We start from the raw sequence: 20,545 nt of genomic DNA, 5'->3' as shown, positions 1-20,545 counted from the left end.
TTAAATTAAAATACAACAAACAATAAAACAACTAAACAAAGCTCTTGATCTCCTCCTCCACCCAACCAAAAGCTCTTGATCTTTGGAGATTCGAAGGAGAAGACCCCGATCTACATCTTCACCGAAGCGATTTGCATTTTCCCCTCATATGCTTGAGGGCCCTTTGCTAGTGTTCCTCTTTTGAGAAACCCTAGATATTTGTACTTGATATTGTTCTTCTTGTTGTTGTTACATTATTGTTAGTGCAGCTCGTGATTGTTTTTTATAAAAAGGAATATACTAATATCACGAACATACCAAAACAAAAGCACTAATAGCAATACAAATGCTCGCGTGGCCAAAGAAATAAAAAAAATTGTATAAAAGAAAGTCCCTCTACAATAACCAGTTCCTTGTAACAGCAGATCAAACACCACCAAACATCACCAAAAATCCATCAACTTCAAAAGGGACGCTTTCAAGATGGGAACAGTGCACAAGGGCTATCAACGTCCTTATCAATGACCATAGGTTTTTACCCCGGAGAAAGTCCGCACTCACAAAACAATGCATTCAACAAGGTCATTGTCAATCACAACCAATTAAGGCCAGACCTTAAATATTCATCTTGCAAGTTTAGACATTGAATTCTTCTTGTGTTGTCACTGCCACTTGCTAACCGATTTGGTCCAGGAACAAGTTACTGCATCTATGAATCATAGCTTATGTAAGGTTTCTCAGATGAGGAAATCTCTGATGCCCTCTTTCATATTGGTCCCATAAAAGCTCCTGGCTCGGACGATTTTCCCGCATGCTTTTATCAGCGAAATTGGGACATTTTGAAGAGGGGTGTGATTAAGGCGGTGAGACATTTCTTTGCTACGGGATTCATGCCGCAAGGAACTAATGATGCCTCAATTGTTCTCATACCAAAGGTTGACGATCCAAGTGAGTTGAAAGACTTCCGTCCCATTGGGTTGTGTAATGTTTTGTATAAGGTAGTTTCCAAATGTCTGGTTAGTAGATCGAGGCTGCTGCTGGGTGATATCATTTCAGAAAATCAAAGTGCCTTCGTTCCTGGACGGATGATCACGGGCAATGCTATCCTAGCATTTGAGTGTTTGCACTTTATGGAACATGGCACGTCTGCGAATTCTTCCTATTGTGATTAAGTTGGATCTGTCATATTGACAGACCAGATTGGCAATTCTTGGAGTCTGCAATGCATAAAATGGGGTTTCTCATCGGTGGATACAAAGGATTATGGCATGTGTTACTACGGTGAGGTATCCAGTCAAATTTAATGGAACTCTTTTGGAAGCATTTTTTTCCTACACGAGGTTTAAGACAAGGGGACCCTTTGTCACCTTTATTATTCTTGTTCGTGGCTGATGGTCATTCTGTCTTGCAAAGAGAAGTTGAAACTAATGGGATCTCTCCAATCAAGGTATGTCGAGGAGCACCTGGAGTATCCCGTCTCTTGTTTGCGGATGACACCCTGCTATTCTTTCGAGCCTCTCTTGATGAAGCATAAACAAGTAATTGATGTGTATGCAAATGGTATTGGCCAACTTATTAATCATTCTAAGTGCTCTATCATCTTTAGTGGTTCCTGCTCACAAGAGGCACAAGAAGAGGTCTGCAATATCCTTCATGTTGTGAATCCCGATTTTGAAGAGAAGTATCTGGGATTGCCTACCCCGGATGGTCGGATGCACAAGGGCAGATTCATTAATCTACAATCGCGCCTTTGCCAACACCTAATGGCTTGGGGAGATAGCCTTATGTCCCAAAATTCTAGGGAAATCTTGATCAAGGCCATTGCGCAGGCCGTTCGAGCTTATGTCATGGGGGTTTTCAAACTTCCCTTCTCTCTGTGTGATGAGCTTATCAAGCTGATTTGTGACTACTGTTGGGGTGTTGAGCGAGGTAAACGTAAAACCCATTTGGTGAAATGGAATACTATGACTCATTCCAAAGCACAAGGTGGTATGGGATTTAGAGATATGCGTCTTTTCAATCAGGCATTATTGGCTCGCCAAGCTCAGAGGTTAATCACCTTTCTGAAAAGCCTTTGTGCCCGTGTTCTGAAGGCCTGCTATTATCCAAGAGGAAATATCACTGCTACTGTTTTCACCGGGAACCCGTCCTCCTCATGGACGACCATCTCCTATGGGCTGGAGTTACTGAAGAAAGGTATTGTGTGGCGTGTTGGAAATGGCAGAAGCCTCCGAATTTGGCGTGACTGTTGGTTGCCTAGAATTTCGAACGATCAAGTTCTTACCCCCAAGAAATTGGCGCATAAAATGGGTTTCTGAGTTGCTAGACGAGCAGGGTTGTTGGAAGACACAACTTATTCGGGTTACCTTCTATCCTATAGGCGCTGATGCCATCCTCGAAAATCAAACCATCAAGGCGGGGTTTTGCTGATGCCCTTGCATGGCAACCGGAGAGCTCTGGGATATTTACCATACGTTCTGCGTATCAGTTGGCCTTCAATAATCTCCTGGCTCAATGCACCTTTGGCAGCTCAAGTGCACGCCCAGATGGTAAAGATCCCTGTTGGGTAAGAGTTTGGGGCTCCTCTGTTCTGCCCAAAGTTAAAACCTTCGCATGGAGAGCAGCCTCTAATGCTCTAGCTACGGAGGGCAATAAGCTTAGACGGAAAATGCGCGTCATACTTTGGTCATACTTCTCAATATATCTATTTAATAGTATTGTAGATGTTTATATTTTTGGTTAAATATTTGGCCATACTTCTTAGGATTTAAACTTTTAACTAAATTTATACGTTTTATGTTTTGAAATGGAGGAAGTATGAGTAAAATCGTTTCCCTCTATCTAAATGAAATTCGGCCAAAGTCCTTTCCAACCCTTCTCCCCTTCTCTGTCTCCAATTTCGCGCCATACACATACAAACACGCCGCACCCCATTTCCCTTAAGAGGTCGTTTGGTATCCATCATTTGGACTTGGAATCCTGGAATTCATTTTGGAATTCCATAGGTGGGCTGTTTGGTTGCCACAGAATTGTGTTGTCATTTCATTTAGGAATTCTAGCAAAATGACTCCATGGGTAAACATGATTCCAAGCTGAAACATGTCATTTGCAATTCTCTATGGAAGCCTCTATACATTCAATATTGAATTCTGCTGTCATTTGCAATTCCCGTGGCAACCAAACAAGTATATATTTCTGAAATTACAATGTAAATGAAATGAATACATGTATTCATTTTCAAATGCTACAAACGAAATGAAAGCCTAGCATCCAAACGACCTCTAACAGTCCTCACTCCTTGCCTTCCCCTGTACGCCTCGCCTCCCAAAACCCTACACCAAGCGCGCAGGCGGAGCTCAGCCAGAGTCAGAACCTTGCGTCTAGGGTTGCCGCCATCATGGCCTCCTCCCCCTCCGACATCGCCCTCAAGGCTGCATTCGACGGGAATCTCAGCCTCCTCAAGAGTAATCTCTCTCTCTCTCCCTCCCTCCCTCTCTCTCGGGGCACTTGCGTGGTACGGACGAATTTCGGGCGGAGTGGCTGCAAATCCATAGTTTCCTTGCGATATTTCCAAGCGAACTTCGATTCCTTTGATTTTGGGCAGAAACCCCCAAAAAGATTTTGAAGGGAGTCCTCCCTGTTGATCTAAAAAAAAAAGATTTTGAAGGGAGAAACCCCAATCTTTTCTGAAACGGAATAGACCCAAAATTTGAGGACGGCGTGGACTCACTTCACGTTTTTTTAATGCCCTAGTTACACCGATTTGAGTCTTATTTGTGCAATTTCCCGTATGTGCTGTCTGATTTCAGTTGTTCCTGCGATTTCAGAGATGGCGACCAAGGTGGACCTGCGGGGAGCCAAGGACGCGAAGGGGAATACCGCGCTTCATTTCGCTGCTTTCAAGGGCTATCTGCAGAGCTGCCGGTTCCTGGTGGAAGAATCTGGGATTGATGTCAATTCACTGTCAAAAACAGGTGCACACACATGGTTGAAATCCTGTGTGCGTCCGTGGCAGGAAAAAACAGTTTCTTTTAAGACTGAGATGTTCTATTCCCCCTTGTAGGTGCGACACCGATGTCCTATGCCGCTCTAGAGGGGAATGTCCAGGTTATGAGGTACCTTCTCGACCGCGGTGGCGACCCTGCCATGCCCGACGAGAGGGGCTCCACTGCGCTGCACCATGCAGCACTGCGTGGTGTGCTTTCTCTTCTCGGATTTCGCTTGCATACAAATAGTGTGTCCTGCTCTGGTATGATCTATATGGATCTGTACTATCTTTATGGTGCCTCCAGGACACTGTGAGGCTGTAAGGCTGTTGCTGTCCAAAGGAGTTCCTGTGGATCCTGTTGATCATCGGGGGGCGCCATTACACATGGCTGCTTCAAAAGACCATGTTGAGGTTGTGAAGGTTCTGCTGGAGCATGCTGCTGATGTAAGTTCTCTATTCCATCGTCACCTAATTGGATTGGAAGTGCAGATGTTAGAAAGTGCACTTGGCTTGATGATCTAATGGTTTATTCTTGGAGGCGCATTAGAAATTTAGAATACTTGGTGGGTTCATACAAATATTATTATGTCTAGACTGTGATTTGTTTCCCTTTTCAGTTCAACAAAGTGGCCAATCACATCCTTTCACCCCTCCTGGTGGCTTGCTGTGGGAAGTCCTTGAAATGCATCAAACTACTGATTGAGGTCCACTAATCTTCTGACTTCATGTATTTTCTTATGGTTTTTATGTTTAACCGGGTCCTGATTTGGTAGAGTAGCTTATAGTTTCTACTTGAATGTGTCATGATTACTTGTGCAAGTTCTGTGTCTAAAGCTACTTTACTGTTATACATAGGCTGGTGCTGATGTGAATGCTTCTAGTTACTCTGCACAAACTCCTTTAACACAAGCTGTTGAAGATGGCTTAACCGATATTGTCAATTTGCTTCTAGAGGCTGGAGCTGACCCTAACATTCCTAACCAGGCAAGTATATCTCTGTCTTCTTCTCCCCGAGACATCCTTTTACTATCTTGTAAGCTTTGTGATTTGCAATCTTGGCCCCTTTCTCCTTGCATCTGATACAGGGTGGAATCTACCTAAGGTCTCCTGAGATACTAGTACAATATTTATTTTGTTCGTGCTCAACTAAATGATACAAGTACAATATTTATTTTGTCCGTGTTCAAATAAATACTGTACAGTACGTTTTATTCAAGTGGATCTGTTTGGGTCTCCATCAGAGTTCAGACTGGACTTGGGAAAACATCCCAAGTTTGGAGCTCTAGTGCTAAGTGGTATGACAGGTCTTGCATATCTCTTCTCAGAATCATGCTATGCTACTAGTAGGTCACTAACAATTCCGTATCATTTTTTAGTGTTCCTCCTAGTCCATGTAACTAGGGTAGTATTGTTCAAGAGGGAGTACTCTGTCTAGCTTTGCTGCAAATTATGTTATGTTCATTTAACATTGTCTCAAAGGTTACTGCCAGTGCGATGAATTCAGGAATATCCTTTTCTCACAACACTTTGTTGCCGAAAGAAAATCTAATGACATTGATGGCTTTGTCATTTTCTTGATGGATTATATAGCATCTTATGTTGGTTTTTTATGATATAGCATGGTGTAACTCCAATCGAGAAAGCAGCATCTTATCGTCGACGTGAGCTTGTGGAAGTTTTATTTCCTAGGACAAAACCTATTCCATCTCTGCCAGATTGGAGTGTTGATGGGATAATTAGAACCGTGAATTCTCTTCAGGCATGTATATAACTTTTGTTACTTCAGTCGAGGTTATACTCATCAAGCTTAATGTATGATTGCTTCGTATTTTCGACTTAGACCACAATAAATGGTTGTGCTCTTATAGGTAACATATGATGTGTTTTCCTTGACTAACTCAAAAGTTCAACACACAGTACGCATAATTCATGAACTCTGTATACATGCATGGATCTCTTTGGTCTTCAATTGTTTCTACTTTGATGTTTACACAGTACGCATAATAGGGAAAATTGTATTCTGGATAACATTTTTGAAATTGTAGCCTCCTTGTTATATCTGAGAGCTTGTGCATTAACATTTGTGAAATTGTAGCCTCCTTGTTATATCTGAGAGCCTGTGTGTTCTTCATAAATTCTTGGTACACGCACCCTTTATGTATTGGGATGGTAGATGTTATTACTTATTACTTGTACCTAAATATAGACCTGCGTATTGAAATTTAATTGACGTTTTGTTCAATGGGAAACTAACAGATTTCAGTCATGACCGTTGTATGGGTACTGCCCCATCCAAGTTCGATCGAAGGAATTTGGATCGAGCAGCGCATAATTTTGGATTTCAACTTTAAACTGTTACTCTGCTGTTCAAACGATTATTCGGTACGCCTGTAACTGAACATACTATTCTGTTCAGGATGCATTTTCGGTGGAAGAAAGAATTGCTTTTTATAAGTCACAAGGAAAGGAGGCATTTGCAAAGGAGGACTACCTTACAGCAATATCCTCGTATGACCAGGTAAGTACATGAGCCTATCTAGTACTTATTTGGAACAATCGCAAAGATGACAGAACAAATAGTTTAGAACATGAGGCTCAAAATGGTTTATGATGAACTCAATATGAGTAATTCCTGCCTTGCACCTGATGATGAAATAACGACCACATGGTGAGCAACCTAAACAAACAATATAAACAATATCAAGACATGTGGGAGTGTTTTCTGTGGTACAACAACACACAGAGTTTAGCACTTCCATCTTGAGATGTCCTTTGTTTGCTCAAGTCAGAAAAGAACTTGTATCTGGTCAGACATTGATTAATTAAACTAATGATGCAGTGGCCATGGACTAAGCCTCCTTTTTGAGAAAAAAATGACCTAATTAAAGGCAACAATATGCTCCACAGAGCATATTAGTTGATCCATTCATAATTGTTACACCAACCTGTTGAGGTAGACTGAGTGCACGTTTGCTCACTGTAAATGCAGGTACTTACCCGCAAAAAAAAAAAAAAATGCAGGTACTTGACATAAACCCACTTGACGCCTCCATGATTGCCAACCAGAGCCTCTGCTGGCTGCGTATGAGACATGGGGGTCGTGCTCTGGAAAAAGCGCGCAAGTGCAGAATGATGCGGCCCGGTTGGTCCAAGGCCTGGTACCGTGAAGGCGCAGCCCTCAGCTTCATGAAGGTACAGCTGTTTGTATTGATATTCTACCTTCGCATTCTATCTCATCCTCCCCACTTGTACATACCTCCTTGTTATATTTTCTCAATGTCCAGGACTATGAGGACGCCGCTGACGCGTTCCGAGAGGCGCTGCAGCTAGACCCTAAGAGTGAAGAGATTAGGGAAGCACTAAGGTAATGACAACATTTGCTTGTCTTGGGATATTATCATGACAGATTGAATCCATCATCTGCGGAGGAAGATAGACATATCCAAAAATCTTGTAGCTCCATCTGCGGTTGGAGATGTAGTTTCGACGTCTTTTGATCTCTGTGGCTTGATTTCAGGAAGGCCGAGAAGGCTGCGGAGGAGTCGCGGCGTGTGTAATATAAGTAACCGCAGATGGGTCGCTCAGAGAGTAGGAACAACGGAAACTCTGCCTTGTTTCCTCTCACATCTCCCTGTGATATCCCTTTAACGGCTGCTAAGTACCCTACTAGTACTACTAATTGCTAGGACTGTTCGTGTGTTAGGATGTCTTGCGCTCGCAAGCTAAACCAGTTTCAAGCTGTGTGCTCGATCATGGGTCTCCATTTTGACAGCTTACGGCAACGAGACCTCATGTTTTTGGCATCTTAGTTATGTAAGACGATGTCGTGCAGATGTAGGTGGATATTATGCTACTTGACTCCTGAGGGCCGCTAAACATTTCACTGCATTTTGCATGTGAGAACAGTGTTGGCTCATATGAAAAATGCATCCCTGGTGCTAATTTATCAGGGGAAGAACTGTGTTTCTGTTCCAGCGATATGTATCTTTTACCAGTGTTCATTCCCAGGTTTAGACCATTTTGAGAATTCTTGCAAGAAAAAAGATGTCTAAAACTGGACGCATGTTCAGCCCCTGGACAAGTGCATGTTTGTGGAGGTAGGTGACTGAACATCTGAATCTCAGTCCCTTTCCATCTAGCCTTTACTGATCACTGATGGTAGCCTCATCTCATTGTTTCCTGCAATTACTGATGGTCGTCGTCGAGTCTATGGAGATCAGAGCATGCTGAAGCCAGAAGTAGAACCCTTGTGATCAAGTTGCGATGTGTGTGCGATGACGCCCCTTTGTCCGGTCATCATGTCTCCTTTTGTTGGTTGCCACTAGGATAGGTGCTCTCGTGTGTACATATGTTATGAACTTCTGTAAAGTTTCTAACTGTGCTCAGCTCAGTTGCTGCAAATCCGGGCTTGACATAGAAGTCCACTTTACCACCCCTCTCGCTCAGAACTTGTCATATGCTTCACTTCATCATGAACTTTGATTTCGTTTAACTAACAATCCTGAACTCTGAGAACCGACCACAATAAATGTTCCAATGTCTCCCCTTCCCCTGAATCACACGATGGGCATGTAAAGTTATTTCCAACGTTGTAGACTTGTAGTGTCTACATTTTAACATATTTCTAGTGTTTAACCTGCCAGACAACAAAAGCCACGCAAAGACTTTTGGTTTGGGGTATACTTTGGATTTCCAAAACGGGGCTGGAGTGTCAATGTTTCTGAAGTAGCACTGGTAAAATTACCTTGATGAATAATGATCACCCCACAGTTGCAATTTAAACATCTTTTCTCTTAATTTGATGTCAAGGCAAGCTGAAATTTCACCATACTGGTCATCAGATTGATTTACTAGATATTTTTATTAAATATGGGCAATTTGAATTTTGTACCCAATTTTTAAAATTCAAAGTACAACAACAGGTTTCTCTCAAATAGCATGTCAAATTTTAGCTAAAAAAATGGCCATATTGGTCACTAAATCATGTTAAGAACAATAAGTTTATCACAATTAATGACTAGCCAGGCTTATATGCTGAGTTGGCCTACATGAGAGAGTAACCGTAACATATCAACAAATACATCAGTCAAACAAGGCAAAATTTGTTAACTTGGACTAAGAAGGGCATTGGAACTAGTTTTCGACGTTTGATGTGCAATTTGAACAAACATAAAGTTCAAGGTTGAAAAGTGAATCTTTGGATATGGTTAAGAAGTAAAGTTTTACTTCTCTCCTTTCTTGGCGATGAGGTGCCTATAGCATGTTGGCAGGGGTTTGAGTACGCTTTGGTGAGAAGCGACAAAGTCGATTCTTTTTGAAAAGTTAAAAAGATTACTAACACGCCTCCCAAAGTTTAATGAAACATTCACCACGGCGTGGAGTTTGGCTAGGTCGACACCAAGTACCTGCTCATGTTGGGAAAAAAATGCATTTTCGCGTGCGAAACGAAGATTTATTCACGATCCATGATGTTGACCTACTATATACCTTGATGCCACGGTTCATGGCTAAATTTTGGTTGAGATTTGGTTAAGGTTTGAGAAGAGATTATGTTCAAGTATTCTCTACCAGGACTCTATATCGGCATCCTCAAGTCCCTAACACCATGATTCAAAATAAACCTGTATAGAGACCTGGTAGAGAATACTTTGTTAGCATCCAAAAGCCATTTAACTTTATTGATTGAGTCAGACAACATGACGTTAGCGGAGCAAAACACAAAACGCCTGCCATTCCTAAATCTCACCAGGGCCAGACGATCTATTAAGAGATAAACATCATGACTGCCCATTAAAAAATTTGGCAACAATTTTGTCTTTCTCTTTGCAACATGAAAAGACCAAAGAGAAACAAGTTTCAAAGGACAGTCACCTAACCGCATGTCATGCCAGAAAAACACACTCAGCCCATTTCCCACATCATAAAAATCCCTTTCTGGAACCAAAACTTGATTTTATGAAGATTTCTCCAAAATTGGGATCCCCATAGGTGTCTGATTGGTAGAAACCAGCATCACGCATGTGCTTTTTTCTAAGCAATTGGCAACTCAAATCTTGACACCTCCTACTAGTTTGTAAATTCATTTTCTAAAAAAGAAAATGTTTCTTGTCCTAGAATCACTGAAGCCCAAGCCACCAAATTCTTCAGGTTTGCACAACACATCCCATCTAATCATATGATACTTTTCACCCTTTTGACAAAGAAAAAAACATAGCAGAAGTAGCCAAGTTATCAAGGAAGGAATCAATCAAGATAGCTTTCCCACCAGAAGAAGCTTGCCCAGAGCAGCCATTTGCTAATTTCTTAGTTAGTTTCTCAGGTACAAAATCCAAATGTTTAACTGAGGTTTGGTAGATGATAGGAAACTACCCTACCTCACAGTTAAGCATCATAACAATTCTATCTAGTTCACTTTGTGGCACCCCAACACGAAAAACTTTACTTTTTTGGTAATTGATACGGAGGCCAGACATTGCTTAAAAACAATAAAACATAAATTTCATTGTCCTCACACTCTTCTCATCATGCTCAATCAATAACATGGTATCGTCTCCATACTGGAGCTGTGATATCCCATGAGGAATTGAGTTCGGAATTAGCCTTCTAAGATGACCACTGTCTTTGGTATAGTTCAGTAAATCCTGAGGAACCTCAACAATTTGATTAAATAAAATGGGGGATACAACGTAATGCAAATAATGTGATGTCCATCTCTAACCATACTTATTCAACTCAGTGGCTCACAGAGTTTGTCACAATCACCTGTTCCATACCAAATCCTGCGACAACGCTCGATATGCAGTCTAGTTAACATGCGCATGGGATACCCGCAGAAGCATCCACTGGAGTTTGAGTTGATACACGCGTGTCGGATTTCATATAAATTATTTTGATATTTCCTCGTTTAAATTTCATTGAATTTTTTCATAACTCAAAAATTTATATAGTTTAAATTTTGTGCAAATATAGTACAAATTTTGAGAAAATTATATTTCGGCACGCACCAAAATTTCGAAAACATGTTGAAATTTTAGTCCCTGCCACCTCATGTGACCCGCAAGTCCTCACTGACCGTGCCTACGATCTCCTTTTGCTTCTCTTATTTGGAGGAAGAATAGGCAAAAAGATCTTGATCGCAGTGAGCAGACACATCTTACAAATATACACTTAACTATGATAATTGGGGTGGAGATTTGGTGCACTTAAGTACCAATGATCCCATGTTTTTTTCAATATATAAATATCATATTTCTGAGTACTAAAAACTTTTGAAAAAAATCTGGATTTAGCCAGCAAAGTATCCCACAAGCGTGCAAACTATCAATTAGAAAAATATGTATTTTAAAATGTACAAAAATGTTAAAAGTATGTGTCTGAGTATAGAGATTTTAAATCTCCAAAAAATCCGGACTTGGTCATTTTTGTTTAGCTCAGAACGAAAATGCTACACACACGACAATCCTTGTCCGATCTGCGTACGATACCTCTTTTCTCTTGGTGCTAATTATTTCTGTCCCGAGTGCACAAGTCCAACTCAGACCTGCAGTAAGCCCATCTCCAACGCGGCTACTCATCCCGCACGTTTAAATTGGTCGCGGCGGACAAAAACGCGGCCCAACACGACAACGCAACCTAAATGCGGATGTCGCAGTGTCCGGGACGACCCAAACCCAATCCAAATATAGTCAAGGTTTGCGTGGCCGCAGATGGCACGCGGAGTCATCGCGCGTCCGTTTGGTCCACGTGTCTAGCCCACTTGTCGGTGCCTGCGAGTCCTATTAAATGTAGACTGGAGAGGGGGATTGTTCCTATCCAGTCCGCACTCCCCACTCCACTCCACACGCACGAGCTCGAGCTCAAGCTTCCGCGCCGCCATGGCCCCGAAACGCGAGTTCTCACCATCGGCGAACGACCACGAGGCCGTCAGCAGCCGGCGAGCCGTGCCGGCAGCTTTCGACATGGGGCCGTCACTGGCCATCCGCGACCGGGTCTACGTCACTGTCGTGGTGGCGCAGATCTTCTGTGAGGCCGGCGCCCCAATGCCGTGGGGCGCCATGCACCTCCCCCACGGCTGGCACCTGAGCCCAGATCGGGTTCTGGTGCCGCCGATCCCGGCCACCAGCCGCGCACGCCTGACGGAGATCCATAGGCGGCACGTGCAGCCGGCGGATCTCCGGGAGGACCCCGCCTACAACGACACGAGTCCCTACTGGGACTTGTGGTTCGAGGTGGAGCATGATGTGCGTCGGCGCACCTACTTCATCTCGGCGAGGCGCTGCATCCGAACGGCCATGGGCGATCCCGGACGTCGTCGACCTGACCCAGCTGCCCAGCGACGGCGAGGAGGTAGGCTAGGCTTACGGTTTTAGCAGGCCAAAGCCATTTTATGTATTTATGTTTTATACTTGTAACGCTATGTAAATTATTTTATTTAAATGAAAAATGTACATGTAAGTTTTACATAAGTCACGTACAATCATATGTTTTCTGGGGAATTGGCACATGTAAGTATCAAGTTAATATGTACATGCAAATATTTATTTCAATTTTTTTAAGAACTTGTAAATAACATTTTTTCAAATGTTAAATAAACTTTTAAGTCTACACCTATTTTTTACTAGCTCTTTCCGGAAAGCCTAGGGCTATTTGAGATATGTTTATACGCGCACTGGAGGGGGTCTGTCTTGCGAAAACTCTGAAGTCCGCCCGAGCTGGGTTGCTCCGGTTATCATTACCGCAGCGAGCCGTCCGACTACGGTGTGTATCTAATTTGTATACATCTCTGTAATTCGCTGGCTAAATACGGAGCTCTGCCAACTACCCCAGCCGCATATGCAACCTACACAGAGTTTATTTTGAGCCAGGAACAGCACTGTGCCACATACCTATGGTACGTGTTGAAGTTATGGACCCAGCGGTCCAACGCCCATCTCTATAAACTCGGCCATTAATCTGAGAATTAGGATAGCCTTCTTCTTTATGAATCTCTTGTTCCTTGGCTGTATCCAAATTTAAAATTTGAATCAGCTGTCACTCAATTTATTTCTCTTTCTACTAGCATGAACAAATGCAAAAAAATTAAAAAAATGCTGGAGGAAGGTGGTGTTTCGGATCATAGGTTCATATGAACCTAGTGTGAATCTTTTCTCAAAAATGTCAAAAATACAATATAAGATTTCGCATGCACATTTAGACATTCTATATTCGTGGAAAAGTTTCAGGAACATGGTATGTGTAAAATGGATAAAAATATGTCTCGTGAATTGTCACGTCGGAGAATCAAAATTAATCTTTTTACACGGGACACAAAAATTATTCTTTTTCTCGAAAACTTGTGTGCGAACATAGAATATCTGCATGTAATTGCAAATTTTATTTTCAGTATTTTTTAATATTTTAAAATATAATTTTCATACAATAGGTTTGTATGCACCCATGAGCCAAATTAGATTTTCAGAAGTTGATGGCCTTAATGTTACCCTACATGATGAGGTGGACCTTAATTACGATTTCATAATCACGGCCCGTACAGTAAAGATATGGCACATGATGTGCCATCGAAAGAGAATTCTCCCCCCGGTACAGGTCTGAATTGATCACCCAACTGGTGAAATTTAATGCGCTACCACCTGCCAAGAAGAGTCATTAAGTTTCATACGAAATTCTTATACATCCTACACTAGTATTGCATTGTATAGTCATTTTCTCCCAGTGGAAATATTGGTTCATTAAATGCACTAGGATCAACCTCAGCCACACATACATCTCCATGATTCCGAGTGTGAACCAGCTCGGGAGTGAATCGTCCGCGTTGGTCTATCTTGCCGATTCTAAAGTCACAGTTCCAGTCCAAAGCCAAACCGGCCGCTCGTTGACCTGCGTCTGATAAATTCGATCGTACAGAGATCGGATGAAATTTGTCGTGTGTATAGCAGCGCTCAGCTCAGAATATGAACCATTCCAAATTGAGATTTCACATGTTAATAAAAAATAATTTTCGATTTCTTCAATATGCATGGAGTACTTGAGCTCGGGAGGCAAAGATATTTCCGAGTAAAATAGACATGTCTATTGTACTGTATGAGGTGTCAAATACGTATGAAAAATTTCCATTCGGTATTTCAACTCTCCTCATCCTCTTGTCCGTTCACATAGACACATAAACACTGCCGAACAGTCCTCGCCTTCCCCTGTCCCTTGCCAAAACCCTACACCACACTCGGAGCCGGAGGAAGCCCAGCCAGAAGCTTGCGTGCCGTCTAGGGTTGCCGCCATCATGGCCTCCGAAATCGCCCTCAAGGCCGTCCTCGACGGGAACCCCAGCCTCCTCAAGAGTAAGCTCTCTCTCTCTCTCTCTCTCTCTCTCTCTCTCTCTCTACTGGCGAATTTCGGGTGGAGTTGGCTGCAAATCCTTAGTGTTCTTGCATTTTTCCAAGCCAAGTTTGATTTGTTCGATTTTGGGCAGAAACCCTAAAAAATCGTTCAGAATGGAGAAACCCCAATTCTGAACTTGACGAAATCTAGTTAATTACACCGATTTTGAGCCTCATCTGTATTCGATTTCAGAGATGGCGAGCAAGGTGGACCTGCTGGGAGCCAAGGACGCCAAGGGGAACACCGTGCTCCATTGCGCTGCTTTCGGGGGCTGCCTGGAGAGCTGCCGGTTCCTGGTGGAGGAATGTGGGATTGATGTCAATGCGGTGTCCAAAACAGGTCCACGCACGCACCTACAGTAGTTGTTGAAATTCTGTGTCCGTCCGTGGCAGGAAAAATAAAGTCGCTTCTTTTTAGTCACCGAGATGTTCTATTGCCCCCTGTAGGTGGGACGCCGATGTCCTACGCCGCAAAAGAGGGGAATGTCCAGGTTATGAGGTACCTTCTCGACCGCGGTGGCAACCCTGCCATGCCCGACAAGAGGGGCTCCACGCCGCTGCACGGTGCAGCACTCGGAGGTGCGCTTTCTCATTCTTACAGGCTCGATACACTTGACAGCGCGGCTTAGTGTTGCTGATAAGTTGGACCACCAACTAAAGTACTAACTGAAAATACAATGAAATGTAAATATTGTGTTCTGTGTATACTCTGTAGAGAGAAGTCCAATTTAAGGGTTGAAAGTTGAACCAAAGTAAAGTTAAGGGTTGTAAGCTGAACTTTGAGACAAGTTTAGGGGGGTAAATTGGACTTCTCTCTACTCTGTACAGGCTCTGGTTCTGATCTATCTAGATTTGCACCATTTCATTGTTTCCACCAGGGCACTGTGAGGCTGTAAGGCTATTGCTGTCCAAAGGAGTTCCTGTGGATCCTGTTGATCATCGAGGGGCGCCGTTACACTTGGCTGCTTCAAAAGACCATGTTGAGGTTGTGAAGGTTCTGCTGGAGCATGCTGCTGATGTAAGTTGCCATCTTCACCTAATTGGACTGGGAATGCAGATGCGATAAAGTGCACTTGGCTTGATGATGTAATGGCTTTTTTTTTTTTGTCTTGGAGGTGCATCAGAACTCTTGTGATTCGGTCTTTTTTACAGATCAACAAAGTGGTCAATCACATCGTTTCACCCCTCAATATTGCTCTCTGTGGGAAGTCCCTGAAATGCATCAAGCTACTGATTGAGGTCCAGTAATCTACTGAATCCATGTATTTTCTTATGTTTTTTATGTATAATTGGGTCCTGATTTCGTGGACTAACTTGTTATTTCTAGTTGAATGTGTCATGATTACTTTTGCAAGTTCTGTCTCTAAAGCTATTTTGATGTTTATCCATAGGCTGGTGCTGATGTGAATCCTCTTGGTTCCTCTGCACCAACTCCTTTAGCACAAGCAGTTCATGATGGCTTAACCGACATTATCAAGTTGCTTCTAGAGGCTGGTGCTGATGTGAATGGTCTTGGTTCCTCTACACCAACTCCTTTAGCACAGGCAGTTTATGATGGCTTAACCGACATTATCAAGTTGCTTCTAGAGGCTGGAGCTGACCCTAACATTCCTGACCAAGTAAGTATATCTCTGTCTTCATCTCACCTTTTACTATCTTGTAAGCTTTGAGATTTGCAATCTTGGCCCCTTTCTCCTTGCATCCGATTCAGGGTGGAACGTAAGCTAGGTCACCAGAGATACAAAGTACGTTGTATAGTGTTTGACGAAATACTGTACAGTAGTTATTTACTCAGTGCATCTGTTTGGGTTTGCTTCACAGCTCGGACTGCACTGACTTGGGAAAACATCCCAAGATTGCTAAGTGGTTCAGCGGGTCTTACATATCTCATCTCAGAATCATGATACTAGTAGGTCACTATAATTTGGTATTATACTTTAGCGTTCCTCCGAGTCCATGTACTATGGCTCAAGAGGCAGTACTGTGTCTAAAACTGTCACTGCCTGCGGATTCAGGAATATCTCATTTTCTCAAACCTTTTTTTGTCAAAAGAAAATCTAATGATGTTGATGGCTTTGTCATTCTCATTCTGGATTATATAACATCTTATGTTTATTTTTGCAATATAGCAAGGTCTAATTCCAATTGAGCAAGCAGCAGTTCGTCGTCGACGTGAGCTTGTTGAAGTTCTGTTTCCTTGGACAAAACCAATTTCATGTCTTCCAGATTGGAGTGTCAATGGGATAATAAGAACAGTGAATTATTGGCGCATCAATCCTCTTCAGGCATGTAGATTTTTTTTTATTACTTCATTCGAGGTTATCTCATGAAGCTTAATGCATGATTGCTTCATGTTTTCTACGTAGACCACAATAATTCATTGTTCTCTTCTAGATAGCTTATGATGTTGTTCTCCATGACAAAATCAAAGTTTAACACAGTAGACATACTCATCACCTCTGTTTACATGCATGGATCTCTTTGGTCTTCAGTTGTTTTCCACTTTGATTTCCTTCTTAGGGCAAGTTCTTGTACAGACACCCTTTATGTATTGGGATGGAAGGTGTTATTACTTGTACCTAAATATACTATGTATTCAAATTTAAATTGATGTTTTGCTCAATAAGAAAGTTTCTGACAGATTTCAGTCGTGATGGTTGTATGGGTACTGCCCCAGCCAAGTTTGCAGAGCTAACAAGATTATGATTGAAGGAATTTGGATCAAGCAGCACATTATTTTAATTTCTAACTTTAAACTGCTGCTGTGCTGTCCAAGCGACGGTAACCTTGTAACTGAGCATGTTATTGTGTTCAGGCCGCAGTTTCGATGGAAGAAAGGACTGCTTATTGGAAGTCGCAAGGAAAGGAAGCATTTGCAAGGGGGGACTACCTTACAGCAATTTCCTGCTACGATAAGGTAAGTGCATGAGCCTATGTAGTACTTGTTTGGAACAATCGCAAAGAATGCAGAACAAAGTGTGGCGTTATTGTTTTCTGTGTAGCCCGACAGCGTGTCAATATCGATAGAGTTGTTCCTGCCTTACACCTGATGATGATATAACGGCACTTGAAGTGTTTTTCTCTCGTACAACGATGACACTTAGAATTTAGCACTTCATCTTGAGATGCCATTTCTTTGCTTAAGTCAGAGAACAACTTCTGTAGGTAGTTTTATTACATAAGGAAATAAACTGACGGAAAGGCAACGATATGCTCCACAGAGCCTGTTTGTAGATCCATTCATCATTGTTGCAGCAACCTGTTTGAGATAAACGCTCATTGCTCATTGTAAAATGTAAATGCAGGTACTTGACATAAACCCATCTGATACCCCGATGCATGCCAACAAGAGCCTCTGCTGGCTGCGTATGAGACATGGGGGTCTAGCTCTGGAAGATGCACGCAAGTGCAAAATGATACGGCCCCGTTGGTCCAAGGCCTGGTATCGTGAAGGTGCAGCCCTCAGCTTCATGAAGGTACAACTGCTTTTATTGATTCTACCCTCACAATCGGACTCATTCTCTCCACTTGTATATACCTCCCTCTCGTGGTATTGATATTTTCTCAATGCTTAGGACTACGATGGCGCCGCCGACGCGTTCGGGGAGGCGCTGCAGCTGGACCCCAAGAGTGAAGAGATTAGGGAAGCGCCGAGGTAAGGATGACATTTGCTTTTCTTTGGTTATTACCATGCCAGATTGAATCCATCATAAGCGGAGCAAGATGGACATACCTAAACCCCTTTTAGCTCGATCTGCGGTTGGAGGTGCAGTTTTGAACTTTTGATGCCTTTTGATCCCCGTGACATGATTGCAGGAAGGCCGAGAAGGCTGCGGAGGAGTCATGGCGCATGTAATGTAAGCAACCACCGATACCGGGCTGCTCAGAGAGAAGGAACAACAGAAACTCTAGCTTGTTTCCTCTCACATATCCCTGAGACATCCCTTTAACGGCTACTAAGTACCCTACTAGTTCTAATAGCTCAGGATGTCTTGCGCTCGCAAGCTAAACCAGTTTCAAACTGTGTGCTCGATCATGGGTCTCGATTTTGGCAGGTTACAACGACGAGACCTCATGCTTTTGGCATCTTAGTTATGTAGGGTGATCTGTTGTAGATTTAGGTGGATGTTATACTATCCTGAGAGTCGCCAAACATTTCTCTGTATCTTGCGTGTGTTAGCTCAGGTGAAAAATGCATAGCTGGTGCTAATTGTCAGAGGAAGTAGAGTTTCTGTTCCAGCTCTATGTATCGGCCATCTGGGTCTTTCATCAGGTTGACAACTCATCTGGAAAACCCATTCACAGTGATCGATTTGAGAATTCTTGAAGACAAAATGTCTAAAACTAGACGCATGTACTAGTTGCCTGAACATCTGAATCTCGGTCTCTTTCTGCCCAGCTTTGACTAACCACTGATGGTTAGTCTCACCTCATTGGTTCTTGCATTTAGAGCATCTCCACTCGTTGGTGCTCCCCACGCCCAAATCCGGCGAAATTTTCGTCCGGATTGGAGGAAAATTTGGCCTGGGGAGCGCCGAAGTTCCAGCCGTCCCTCCGGCAGGAAACCCCCAACCTCGACCATTTGACATATTTCAAACAAATTCGACATAAAATTTAACAAGTTTGGCGAGCAAGAGTCAGAAAATTGCTGAAATAAATTCGGCGATAATCAGTACAATGTTTAACAAGTGCTGAAACAAATGAAGCACACAATTTCACAATTTTTGAAACAAATTCGGCGATAATCAGTACAATGTTCGTGTGTCCAGTCGTCGACAGAGCGGGGCCTTCCCCGCTTTTCACTCGTCCGGACTCCCCGATAGATCCCCCGGGGACCGGGGTTGGCGTGGGCTCGCCGGATGGATGAAGGGCCAAATCCGGACGAAAACGAGAAACCGGGGGCGCGACTGGGCCAAATTTCACCGTCCGGATGGAAAAAACGTCGCTCGAAGGCCTCGTCGGAGAGACGAGTGGGGATGCTCTTACCTAGTCCGTGGAGTTCGCAGCACGCTGAAGCCAGAAGTAGAACCCTTGTGAAGTTGTGATCAAGTTGCGATGTGTGTGCGATCGATCCCCGTCTGGCGGTTGCTATTAGGAGTACAGATGCTATCAACTTCTGCAAAGTTTCAAACTGTGCACAGCTACTTTACCGCCCTTCAGAATTAGGAGTAAGAAAATGATATTGTTGGTACAATTTTTTTTGAGGAAATTCTTGGTACAAATTAAGTAGTTAGCTGCTTGACTTTCTTCCTCCTGAACAGTCTAGCTGCTATCCAGAAATTTGATTGGGCTTCGGGGACAGATTAAGTAGGATGCCCGTTTTGCGTCTACATACAAAGCGAACGAAGACGGGGTGAATACAAAGTCTGTCGTTGAAATTCATGGGTGGTGAAAGTTTGCTTGTCTTGATCTGTTCGTTGTGTGCGTTCAATTCACATTTTTTGACAGCCAGATGGTTTGTCCAGTGCGGCTAGTTTTCCAACAAAATAACAGTCCCACTGTGGTCACAACTAGAGAATTATTACTTCTACTTTTGCAGTTTTAGTCTAGCTCAATTTAGTTTATTGAAAGTGCAACAAATGGCCAATAAAGTAAATATGTTCTCTAATTGAGTGAAATAGAAATGCTGGCTATGTTTCTAATCATATGTGTTCTTGAATATGTAGGGATGGCTGGCCCATCCATGAAGCCGGTTCACAATACCCTGTACTTTCTCGAATAGCTCGGGATATTCTTGCTGTGCCTGCTTCCGTGGTACCCTTTGAATCAGCTTTTAGTACTGGACAACGAGTTGTAAGCGATTACAGATGTAGATTGAAGAGTACAACTGTTGAAACCCTGATATGCCTTCAAGATTGGTTAAAACATGTTCAGTCACTTGCTCATATTGTGGATGAAGATGATCTGTGAGGTGGTATGATCAATGAGGAGGTACGACGCTGGATTTTATTCACAAAATATCTGTACTGTAATGTCTTTCACAGTCTATGTTTGCATACTAAAACCAGTGGTTTAGATTATCAAATCATCCTAGTTGATTATTGTTGTGTGCCTCCTATATGTTGAAATGCAACTCCCGTGTTGTAGGTTTGCATGCTAATTAGATGCATATTCTTACTTTGTATGCAACTGTTTTTGCCATGTTTTCATTCAGAGATAGAATTTGTACTTGATCTGCTCTCTGCTGCTTAGTTTATCTTTATTT

General features: G+C 42.7%; 2 protein-coding genes across 7 annotated transcripts; both read left to right on the top strand.

The window, feature by feature from the left end:
- The first annotated feature begins 3,253 nt into the window (after window positions 1-3,253).
- LOC127345451 (uncharacterized) lies at window positions 3,254-7,941 on the top strand. Of its 4 annotated transcripts, none has more exons than XM_051371932.2 (11): window positions 3,256-3,443; window positions 3,807-3,953; window positions 4,043-4,174; window positions 4,272-4,411; window positions 4,585-4,671; window positions 4,823-4,951; window positions 5,586-5,726; window positions 6,384-6,485; window positions 6,989-7,159; window positions 7,252-7,331; window positions 7,489-7,941. In XM_051371932.2, the coding sequence occupies exons 1-11, from the start codon at window positions 3,377-3,379 to the stop codon at window positions 7,613-7,615; spliced, it is 1,323 nt and encodes a 440-aa protein (XP_051227892.1). In that variant the 5' UTR covers window positions 3,256-3,376; the 3' UTR covers window positions 7,616-7,941. The 4 variants fall into 4 exon arrangements, with proteins under 4 accessions (XP_051227903.1, XP_051227910.1, XP_051227892.1 ...); XM_051371937.2 differs by having other exon boundaries at window positions 7,485-7,941; XM_051371943.2 differs by lacking the exon at window positions 5,586-5,726 and having other exon boundaries at window positions 3,254-3,443.
- Window positions 7,942-14,109: 6,168 nt separating this feature from the next.
- Window positions 14,110-18,738, top strand: LOC127345435 (uncharacterized). 3 transcript variants are annotated; one of them, XM_071826736.1, is made up of 11 exons: window positions 14,111-14,301; window positions 14,534-14,680; window positions 14,788-14,919; window positions 15,219-15,358; window positions 15,493-15,579; window positions 15,732-15,959; window positions 16,470-16,625; window positions 17,156-17,257; window positions 17,646-17,816; window positions 17,916-17,995; window positions 18,161-18,738. In XM_071826736.1, the coding sequence occupies exons 1-11, from the start codon at window positions 14,244-14,246 to the stop codon at window positions 18,288-18,290; spliced, it is 1,431 nt and encodes a 476-aa protein (XP_071682837.1). In that variant the 5' UTR covers window positions 14,111-14,243; the 3' UTR covers window positions 18,291-18,738. The 3 variants fall into 3 exon arrangements, with proteins under 3 accessions (XP_071682840.1, XP_071682837.1, XP_051227873.1); XM_051371913.1 differs by having other exon boundaries at window positions 18,157-18,738; XM_071826739.1 differs by lacking the exon at window positions 16,470-16,625 and having other exon boundaries at window positions 14,110-14,301.
- The last annotated feature ends 1,807 nt before the right edge of the window (window positions 18,739-20,545 follow it).

The sequence above is a fragment of the Lolium perenne genome, chromosome 1 (genome assembly GCF_019359855.2).
Source record: "Lolium perenne isolate Kyuss_39 chromosome 1, Kyuss_2.0, whole genome shotgun sequence".
NCBI lineage: Eukaryota > Viridiplantae > Streptophyta > Magnoliopsida > Poales > Poaceae > Lolium > Lolium perenne.
The sequence above is the reverse complement of the archived record's forward strand: the minus strand, read 5'-3'. Positions and strand labels throughout refer to the sequence as shown.